This window comes from Ciona intestinalis, unplaced genomic scaffold (assembly GCF_000224145.3).
Source record: "Ciona intestinalis unplaced genomic scaffold, KH HT000105.2, whole genome shotgun sequence".
NCBI lineage: Eukaryota > Metazoa > Chordata > Ascidiacea > Phlebobranchia > Cionidae > Ciona > Ciona intestinalis.
The window spans coordinates 231,396-242,093 of record NW_004190427.2 but is presented as its reverse complement, the minus strand read 5'-3'; the positions used below and the strand labels follow the sequence as shown (position 1 = coordinate 242,093).

The window sequence follows — 10,698 nt, the reverse complement described above, 5'->3', positions numbered from 1 at the left end:
AGTTAAAAATCGCAGCGTAAAATAAGATATTAATAACGTCGCTTTGTAAATGCAATTGTTCACATCTGACAACATATACATTCCAATGTGATAACGTTTATGCAACTGACCAATGAGGGTCCGTCCGCTTTAAAATAGCCGGAAATTTCGTCAGAATTCGCGCTAGCGGGAAGCCGCGGGCAACGTATCAGCTGGGTCAACGTAAGAGCTATTATCTTAGAGATCGAATTGTCCCATGTCCCCCAATCTGTTCCATCTCCCCACCCTAGAATTTTTTTTCGTCAGAATTCGCGCTAGCGGGAAGCCGCGGGCAACGTATCAGCTGGGTCAACGTAAGAGCTATTATCTTACGCTTCGCTGCGCAGTCGTATTTTCCTCGCTCTGATTGGCCAGATAATCATAAACACGGTGCGCGCCAAATTTGTTTTTTCTCGCGCGAAAATTTGTTTTGAGGCGGCAAGGCTCGAAAGCGGCGAAAGAAAGAAGCGTTTCAGTCATAAAACTCTTGTTCGACAGCTAGTAACAGCAGTTTCTCTATCTACAACGTTCCAGCACCATTAAGTAACGTTTTAAAGTGATTTGATTTGTTTAAAGTTGCTAGTTTTACTAAGAAAGATATTAGTTTTTATTCAACTACAATGTCGAATACGTCTTCTCCAAGAAAAGTTTCCCGAATGATGAATGCCGTATCCTTGGATGAAAACGCGGTAAGTTACTATATTACAGCGTAAAATTACAACCTATATTTAAATGTGTCCTTATTGTATTACGTACTGTTTGGTTGGTACAGTATTTCTGCCGTCCGTGTAGGCTGCCGCCATTTAAACGCCTAACATCGTGGTATTTTTATCACAGTACAGTGTCATGCAGACCAAAATGCTGGCACAGAAAACTAGCAAACGAATTTTAGGCGAAATTCAAAACACAAGATCGTCGAACCAAACAACAGCTACAAAAAAGGTACAGTAGGCGTGTGTACTGAATTAATATTTAACTTAACACTGAAAATGTATATAATCTACAGAGTAAGGAAAATAAAGACAAGAAATTGGCTTTGGCAAAGGTAATTTAAAGCATAAATGTACATGGCTAGCGTTACATAATAAACATTAGTCAATAAAAACGGCTTCACTGCTTTTGTCCGCCCGTGTAAGTGTGTGTGCTGTAGCGTGCACGCGCCGGCGCGCGTTAAGATAAAAAAGAGAAAAAGAACGGAAACTGACTAATCTATGACGTCATCGGGTCGATTTTCGCTTCGGTAGCAACTGTTAGGGTCGTGTTACGTCATATGCTGCCACAAACTCTAGATATTATAGGAGTTTTCTGTCATTACAATACAATACACTACGTCATTGGTTACGCAACTCTGGTGTAAACGTTAAGGAGTGGACGCTACTTAAAACAAAATAACCTGTATAGAAATGGCTGTAGATGTAGAACACGCACGGATTCCCTGTCTTTGCTGATTAAACTAGCTAGTAATAAATGAGTGCCACCAAAAAGCAGTGCTCTTGTTGCTGTTCTTGTAAAGTAAGTTACAGGCATAATTTGCGTGCATGTTTTAGCTTGCATTTAGTAAAATGTATTTTATTACAGAATGAAGAACCACTGCTGAAGGAAAATCCGCGGCGCTTCGTGATTTTTCCCATTCAGTATCATGATATCTGGCAAATGTATAAGAAGGCAGAGGCATCATTTTGGACTGTTGAAGAGGTTAGTATTACTTTGTATTATTAAACTTATTTTCTGATCAAGTTTTACCAGTCATTAAGTGTTTATTGTCATGAGAGAAGCTGTTGTTTTTCTTTGTCAAACTTGTTTAATAATGATGTTGTTGTTATTGTTTTACTAAGTTGGTATTAAAATCTTTTTGCACCAAGTTCATGCTTGTAGGAGCGTATAAGACATAGGTTAAAGTACAATATTTATGTTTTTTGGTCGTATATATACTTTTTATTTAGTGTGTTTTGCATATATACTCAGATAAAACAGTTTTATATTATCTAATACTAACTTTGATATTTCTTAGGTTGACTTGAGCAAAGATATGGTTCACTGGGAAGCTTTGAAACCAAACGAAAGAAAATTTATTTCTCATGTTCTTGCATTCTTTGCTGCTTCAGATGGAATTGTGAATGAAAACTTGGTAAAAAAATATTATAATGTATTCATATCTATATGTGTCTGTATTTTACAAGGGATACAACATTTTGTGATGTAACAAATTGTGGGGAAACATTTTGTGACACATATTCTAAGTTTTTTGGCTTAGTTAAGTTTAATTGATATACCCTTATCTAAACGAAAAGCACCCGTACTGACTAGTTTGTTTGGCAATTGTGTGCGATTAGTTGTAGATAAATAGTTTATAATTGATTTGTTTATTCTAGGTTGAAAGATTCGCACAGGAAGTTCAAATAACAGAGGCAAGATTTTTCTATGGATTTCAGATTGCTATTGAGAATATACATTCTGAGATGTATTCACTACTAATCAACACATATATTAGAGATACTCATGAAAGGTAAACTATAATTTATAGTTTAATAAATTAAATTAAAAAGGTTTGTTAGTGTAAAATAAATGGAATGTTGTATATGCATGTACTTACAATACTAAAAGGTGGTACTAGGTTACAATCTTCAAGGGTAAAGTTCGTGTTTTTTTGATATAACTGTGATTCTGTAAAGTTATTCCTATACCACTGCTTTAATTAAGATACTTATTTTTAAACCCTTTTTCTGGATTTATAATACATATGGCCAACTTTACAGAGAGTTTCTCTTCAATGCGATTGAGACTTTGCCCTGTGTCCGAAAGAAGGCAGAATGGGCTCTAAAGTGGATCTCGGATTCTGAATCTACCTATGCTGAGCGAATTATTGCTTTTGCCTCTGTTGAAGGCATCTTTTTCAGCGGTTCCTTTGCCGCCATCTTCTGGTTGAAAAAGCGAGGTCTGATGCCCGGACTCACTTTTTCAAATGAACTGATTAGCAGAGATGAGGTGGGTTGTTGTGGTTATAGACATAAAGGAAGGGGTTAAATCGGGCTTCGGACGCAAAGTAATTTTTTTAACATTTTAAAAACCAGGATGGCATTATATTTTTAGCACACAGGTTTTTGGCTTAAAATAACGTTACCTTGCTGTAAGGTGTCTACATAACAGGCTAACTGTGTTTGCTACATTATTCAATCAGATTTCCTGTTTGAAATTGAAACTGCGGGTGTGACTGCATTTTAAAAACATTACCTCCAGATTTTACTGTTAATAGGCACACTAGGTCAACCTTACTTTAATAAATACTGTGATTTTAAAGCATTAAAAAAGCCATTCACTCCACTTTAGTTAAAATTTGTTTATTCTAGAATTTGCAATACTAACAAACTTTGTTCTAACAGGGTCTTCACTGTGATTTTGCATGTTTAATGTTCAAACACCTCCTACACAAACCAAGCGAAGCGAGGGTTGTAGAAATTGTTAAAGATGCCGTTACCATTGAACAGGTAAAAAAACTAAAAAAATTTGTGGCAAATGTTTTTTTCATATCCTATTTATATATGTTTTACATTCAAATAATTATTATTGAGCAGTGCCTAACCGGGTTTCTTGTAAGTTTTTTTTTTTTTTAAATTAAAACTAGAATTTTGAAAAATTTAATAAAAATTTTAAAACTAGTGCTTATGAACTTTCAAATGACTAGGGGTATAACTGCGTTTTTACAATGTCATGTCATCCCAGATTTTAATAGGAATAAAAAACTTAATGCTTTTTTTATGTTTACTAAAGTTTAAACTTGGACTTTTAACAGGAGTTCTTAACTGATGCATTGCCTGTAGCATTGATTGGGATGAACAACAAACTAATGAAACAATACATTGAGTTTGTGGCTGATCGTTTGTTGGTAGAGCTTGGATGTTCAAAGGTTTATAGTCGCATATGTTCATTTTACACTTTGTTTTTTTCTTTTAAAATTAACAGTTTGTTGCTGCAATTGACTCCATATCGGTATGGTTAAACTGAAACACACGATACCAATTACCAATTAGATGTATATCATATACCATGTACGCATATAAAAAGTGACTTTGAATGCAAGATTTTATTGGAATCACACTCTGGTTTAAACTGTCTGCCAGTCTTTTGTCATGTATACAAGTGTTCTCTTTATGTAGGGTCTCTTATACTGTTTTAATAGTATGTGTATGAAAAAAGCAACTGCCTGTATTTAAACTGCAAAAGTTTTTTTTTAGGGGATTAATACTGTACTATAATGTAAAGGGAAAATCAAGGGTAACTTATTTGACGTTACCTGAAACTACTTTCTGTTGCTTTTATAGTTCAATAATCTTTTAGTCTTAGTCCTGAATTAAACAAAATATTCCAAACTAAATGGAATTGAATTTCCAGGTATTTAAGGTTGAGAACCCATTTGACTTCATGGAGTTAATATCGCTTGAGGGAAAGACCAACTTCTTTGAGAAGAGGGTTGGGGAATATCAAAAAGCTGGAGTAATGGCCAAGGCTGAAGATATGAAGTTTACATTAGATGCAGATTTTTAATGCCCCTAATACTACGCATATTTTACCTGTGAAACAGGATAAATAGTGTTTTTATTTCCTTTATAGTTTTATTCCTGCCCAGAATTAATAGCATCAGTTTCTATTGTGTGCAAGATTTTAACCGCTTTTTGATTGCACAGTGCGCTTTTGTTTTGAGCTTGCATTGCGACTTTTTAATAAATTCTCTTTTAGTTTACATATGGCATCCTCCGTTTTAGAGTTATTCTATATACAGCAGTGTAAAAGAATATAGAACAGGCTGGCAAATGTTTCGCTGAATAATCATAATGAATCACAAATAAACGATATTGCTATCTTGAGCGATATACAGAAACAGTTTTTAGTTGGTCTAAGCTCCTCGTGTATCCGCCTGCGCTAAAGCATTTTACCTCGCAATCGCTGACGTACAGCATAACTTGGTTACATGGGATTACTACCCAGAAAGCATTACAAATACAATGACAACGCTTTTTGGAATCGTAAAAGTCAAAGTGATTATGTAAAATTCACAACTCGTTTCAAAACAGTAAGATAAAATTTTCCTTCATTTTTTTTATTAAAAAATGGCTTACATTGTGCTAAAAACGCCGATTATTTCTCTACAAGCTTCCGAAACTGCGTCGTAGCTGAGTAAAAGTTATGTTCCTAGATTTCTATTACGTAAAACCACGTGCCAAGTCTTTGTTTTGACAATCAGCTGACTTCTGTTTACGAACGCTTTCGAGTAAAGACGAGTATTGTATCACATGTGTTGTTGCATCAGCCGTTTTTGCAAGCAACGTTTAATAGTAAACTTTGTACACGTAAATATTGCCGCAGTTTAGCATATGTTATGTTTTAAGCAGTAAATGAAATATTACTTTTTCATTGTTATAACGGTTGTAAGGACAAAAATATATTTTTAAAAAATAAAAGCAAGCCTGTAACAGAGAAGTGTTAACGATTAAGTTGGTAACTTACAAATAAAAATTAATTATTTGTAGTTAAAAGGCCTTATTGTAATGTAAATTTGGTGGCAATCCAAAATCATATAATCTAAAAAAACGATCCTAATCTGCTGTTATGTAACATTGGGTTGCACATTGCAAGCATTTTCTATGTTTTTCACAAACAAAAACATATTTTTAGTTAACTACACTAAGCAATCCTTTCATATTTCACTGTTTTAACATACTATGCTGTATAATATAGGCGTGAAGGCGTCTGTAATATTAATTTCTATTACACATGATAACAAAACAAAACAAAGGCATATCTATGATTTAGACCTCAAACATACAAACATAATAATTTTTTTGTTTTTATTGTATAGATTTAAGTTTTAAACCATAATATCCAAAATGGGTGGAGCTGTAAGTGCCGGTATAAACAATGATGAACTTGTGGATAATCTTGTTGCTGCAGATTATATTAAGACTGTAAAAGTAAGTTTTATAGATGCCTGCGTAGCAGATTAAAAAAATGGGAAATCTTTTTTGCCACATTAAAAGATTTAATAAATAAATGAAGGAATGAAGCTTAATAAATAAGTGCAACAAAACAATTGCAAAATTTTATATTCCATAAAACAAGTACGGTGCTAGTGAAGATTCCCCCCCCCCCCTACATTATTTGCTAACCACTAACCCCTGTTGATGGTTGGGGGGTTAGTGGTTAAGGGGTTCGTGGTTAGCAAATAAGGTGGGGGGAAGAAGACCCTTCACTAGCACCAAAAGTACAAGTAAGTTTTTTTGTAATAGTATTCTGCATGGGCTTTTAGATCTCGCCTTTGTGTTATAACCTGGTTATTGTCTACAGGTAGAAGAAATATTTAGAGCAGTGGACAGGGGGGATTTCTACATACAGAATTACAGGGAGAATGCATACCAGTAGGTTATATATTAGCTGTCAATGCATAAATGAAATAATTGTGTTTTTTATATACGAAGTTATAAATACACTGTACCTTGTTTAAACAGGATATAGTATTCCTTGTTTATGGCTAGGGAAACTAAGGCTATAAAACCAACAAGCTTTATTAACATTAAATCATGTTATCCCTAAAGTACTAAAATTAATGTATAGTTACACAAATATGAAAGGGCTATTTTGACTGTTTGTACTGGAGCTGCAAAATGCTTGCTGCCATTTTAATTTTTTCCCCACTTTTCCGAAATATGCATTGTTTTGGTCTATTATTCTATTTTTAAAATGTAGTAAGTAAACAAAATATAGGTATAGCCTAGCCAATATATAATTTGTATATACTAATATATGTTGTTTTGATTGATTGATTACAAGCATCCTCTTTGAAGGCGTTTGGCAACGACGTAAACTGCAATGTTATGCCGTATTATGTATGTATATATATACATGTATATACATAACATTTTAAGTAATATCTGAAAATTTTAAGAGCCTTTAATGCATACTTATACAGTGATATGGCATGGAAGCACGATCATATCCACATTTCCGCACCATGTATTTACTCTGAGGTGATGGAAGCTTTATCTTTACGCCCAGGAGTGTCATTTCTCAACATTGGGAGTGGTACTGGATATTTAAGTACAATGGCGGGACTTATGTTAGGTAAAAATATTTTGATTGTCTGGTATTCGGTATATAATTAGTGTTTTAGCTTAAATTTGCGAATGTGTCAATTTATTTTTGCTGGTTATTAGTAGTTGATTATGTTATTGTGCATTTAGTGTTGTTATTTTTTATTTATTACTATTAATACAGTTTAGTTGTAATAATGCACATACGCGCCTAGTACGGGGAGGCGGGGAGGGGCGCCTCCCCGGCTTTTACGCTTATGACGTAAGCAGCAAAAAAAAAAATAAATAAAAAAAAAAAATAAAAAAATAAAAAAATATTTTAAAAATGCATAGTTTTCTAATCTAAATAAAAGTTCGTGCTTAGAACTTTCAGTTAAACATTTTTCGTTCGTCGGCACAACCGTTCTCCTACGAATAGTACGGTAAATCTCCAAATAATGCCCCGTCGCGATTACACACGTTGACCGGCGTCACGGCAGAAAAATAAGGCTTACGTGATCGACGGATCTACAAGAAATGCGTTTTTGCAAATTTTTTATTCGTTTATACATAGTTTACACAATCCTGTAAAACAACTAATCCACATTCTACACTACAGTCTAACTCTAAATAGACCAGGTGCAGGCAGGTGCGAGAAATAAAAGTATGACGTAACAGTTAAAAATTCTTCAAGAAATTTCGTTATAGACGCGTTATTGTTACAACTTAAATTTAACATATGGTATACTGTAAGTAAGCAACTGTAAAACTGTTTTTATTGATTTATAAACAAATATAACTCGGATAAAATGTCGAAGCGTAAATCAAACCAGGCGTCTATGTTATCGTTTTGCAAAAAGTTACCAGGAGCCACAAATAAAGAAAGTGAAGTTATAGAATCCAGAGAAAGTGAAGCATTAGACTCGAACCTAACCACATCAGAACCAAGTCAATCATTAGAAAACAAATCGGGCAGAAAGTACCTCAGCAGCTGGGAAACAGATTACCCTTGGTTAAAATACGACCAAATTAAAAAAGCAGCACACTGCACTGCATGTAAATGGGCGGTTGTTAATAACAAAGTGTGTCCGTCTACCTTTAAAGCACTGTCTCAAGGACAACAGAGAGTATGGGTGGAAGGCTGGAACAATTGGAACAAAGGAAAAGCAGCACTTATAAAACATGACAAAAGTCTTAATCACAGGGAGTCAGTAAATGCAACAATAATTAACGAAACGGCATCGCAAACAAACATATTGGTAACAAATAAAACTCAAAAGGTGCTTCAACAGAATCGTTCCGTCATTAAAACCATTTTTGATGTAATCCTCCATCTTAGTCGCCAAGGATGTTCGCTCCGCGGACATGAGGACCGGGATTCAAATGTTTTTCAAACGCTCTATTTGTTGGCAAAAAAGGACGATGACGTCAAGTTGTGGATGGAACGGCAAAATTTTCGATGGCTTGGACATGATGTTTAAAACGAAATGCTGGAATTGCTGGCTTTAAACGTCCTACGTCCCATAATCGGGGAGGTGAACAGCTCTCCATTTTTTAGTATAATGGTTGACGAGACTGCCGATATTTCGCGCAAGGAGCAAGTTGCTCTGTGTGTCCGTTATGTGACGAATCGATTTGAGGTTCACGAATGCTGTTTAGGTTTGATTGAAACAGGCAGAACGGATGCTGCAACCTTGCACCAGGTCTTAAGCTCGTCAATTGTTGCTGCCGGACTGGATCTTTCCCGTTGCCGTGGCCAGGCTTACGATGGAGCTGCTAATATGAGCGGTCGATTAAACGGCTTACAGGCTCGTTTTAAAAGATCATACCCAGCTATGATTCACGTATACTGTGCTGGGCATCACTTAAACTTGATGGTCCAAGACATTTTTAAATCTAGTCGTGAAACTTCCGTTGCTCTTTCAGTTCTACAGTCTGTGGTTAATTTTGTGCTTTCTTCCCCAAAACGTTTGGCAAGTTTTAATGAATTTAAACTATCTGAAGATCGATACACTCATTCCCAATCACTAAGGCCTGTATGTCCTACGAGGTGGGTGCTTCGCTATGCAGCGATTGACGCATTTTTGCAAGAATACGAAAACGTTTTAGATTGGCTGGAACAAACTTCTACTGATTCAGAAATGGACGATCCAACTAGAAGTACTGCTTCTGTTCATTTGCGTTCCATGGAAAAGTTTTCAACTTACTTTTATTTACAAATGATGCATCGACTTTTCCAAATAATTAATCCTGTTCACGTTGCTATCCAGAGCCAATCTTCAACTGTTGAAAAATTCCGAAGTTTCGTTAATGATATAACGTGTCTAATTTCCAGCAATGGTTCTGATGACGACACAGCCGAAGCTTTTGTTACGTCGTGTTTTGATTTTGCCGCCACCGCAGGTCTTGAATTGCCGCAAATTCCCCGGCCATCCGGTCGGCGAACAGCCCGTGCCAGCGATGTTTGTTCAACGGACGAAAAAACCTATTATAAAAGCACGTTCTCTAAGTTCTTCACCGAAGCCTCCAAATTAATTTTGCAGCGCTACTCATCCCAAAATCTCGGTATCGTAGCTGATCTTGAAACTGTGCTTGTTTGCAAGGATCCCCGCTCTGCAGAAATCACGTCATCTACAGCCGAATTGCAAAAAATGTATTGTAATGATATTGTTGCACGGAACCTACCAACTGAAATAGAGCAGTTTTATCATTACAAACTTTCACACAACATATCAGCAACCACTGTTGAAAAAACGTCCGAGTTGTTTGCCAGGCATGAAAATTTGTCTATCTTGCTGCCTAATCTTGCCGTAATTCTGCGACTCTACTTAACTCTTCCGTGCACCACATGCGAAGCAGAGCGGTCATTTAGTGTGCTACGACGCATAAAAACGTATTTAAGATCGACCATGTCACAGAAAAGATTGAACCACATGTTCATCCTCAACGTATACAAACAGAAGGTCGATTCACTGGACACAACTCCAATAATCGATGAATGGATCGGCAGAAGTGCGGTTCGGCAAAACACCTTTTCAATCTCGTTGAAATAGGCAAACCTGCTTTTATTGTAAATAAAAATTTCTGTAAATATTTATTTATGCCTCAGTCTTCATAGGCAGTATCCATCCAAATTCAGGATCTGAATGATATCACAATTTCATTTAAAAAGTATGACTAAATATAAAATCTTACTGAACAAAAAGATTTTACTTATAGTCTAGAATTCAGTGGTTCCCAAACTGTAGTACGCAAAGGTCTCACAGGTGGTACGAGAGCACCTTATTAAGTTCTAAAGCAAACGATCGCAAATTATCCTTTAGGGGTCGTCGTAAGCATTATTTTAATTTAAATTAATTACATAGAGCGTGACAATTAATGCTATATTCCCCACTACAGTGGTTCCCAGCTTTTTTTCAATCGAGGCGTTGCTTCATGCGCTTACAGAGTATTTGTGCAAACCTATCTATACTTTACTTGCGCGCAAACGTAAGCGGGCAAATATCTGCAGACTAAATAATCAATGGGTCAATGGATTTTATGTCGTAATTAATTGCTAGGTCAAACAATCGCTATTATGATGCCATGAATGCACGTGTGAATTCCTTCTATTATACGT

The 10,698-nt window shown here is 35.7% G+C and overlaps 2 protein-coding genes across 5 annotated transcripts in view; both read left to right on the top strand.

Annotated features, from left to right (window-relative positions):
* The first annotated feature begins 473 nt into the window (after positions 1-473).
* Positions 474-4,756, top strand: LOC100175066 (ribonucleoside-diphosphate reductase subunit M2). Of its 3 annotated transcripts, XM_002130206.4 has the most exons (10): positions 474-707; positions 856-960; positions 1,025-1,063; positions 1,597-1,713; positions 2,030-2,146; positions 2,391-2,524; positions 2,775-3,003; positions 3,399-3,503; positions 3,809-3,922; positions 4,408-4,756. In XM_002130206.4, exons 1-10 carry the CDS (start codon positions 639-641, stop codon positions 4,558-4,560), a joined length of 1,182 nt encoding a protein of 393 aa, XP_002130242.1. In that variant the 5' UTR covers positions 474-638; the 3' UTR covers positions 4,561-4,756. The 3 variants fall into 3 exon arrangements, with proteins under 3 accessions (XP_002130242.1, XP_026694515.1, XP_026694516.1); XM_026838714.1 differs by lacking the exon at positions 1,025-1,063; XM_026838715.1 differs by lacking the exons at positions 474-707; positions 856-960; positions 1,025-1,063 and adding an exon at positions 1,235-1,530.
* Positions 4,757-5,835: 1,079 nt separating this feature from the next.
* LOC100178176 (protein-L-isoaspartate O-methyltransferase domain-containing protein 1) overlaps positions 5,836-10,698 on the top strand; it is an 11,413-nt gene continuing 6,550 nt past the window's right edge. Inside the window, exons 1-3 of one of the 2 annotated variants that reach the window (XM_026838713.1) lie at positions 5,836-5,984; positions 6,358-6,428; positions 6,980-7,131. In XM_026838713.1, the coding sequence (XP_026694514.1) occupies positions 5,901-5,984; positions 6,358-6,428; positions 6,980-7,131 (307 nt within the window). In that variant the 5' untranslated portion in view covers positions 5,836-5,900. The remainder of the gene's footprint in view (positions 5,985-6,357; positions 6,429-6,979; positions 7,132-10,698) is intronic. The other variant, XM_002121572.5, reaches the window with a different exon arrangement.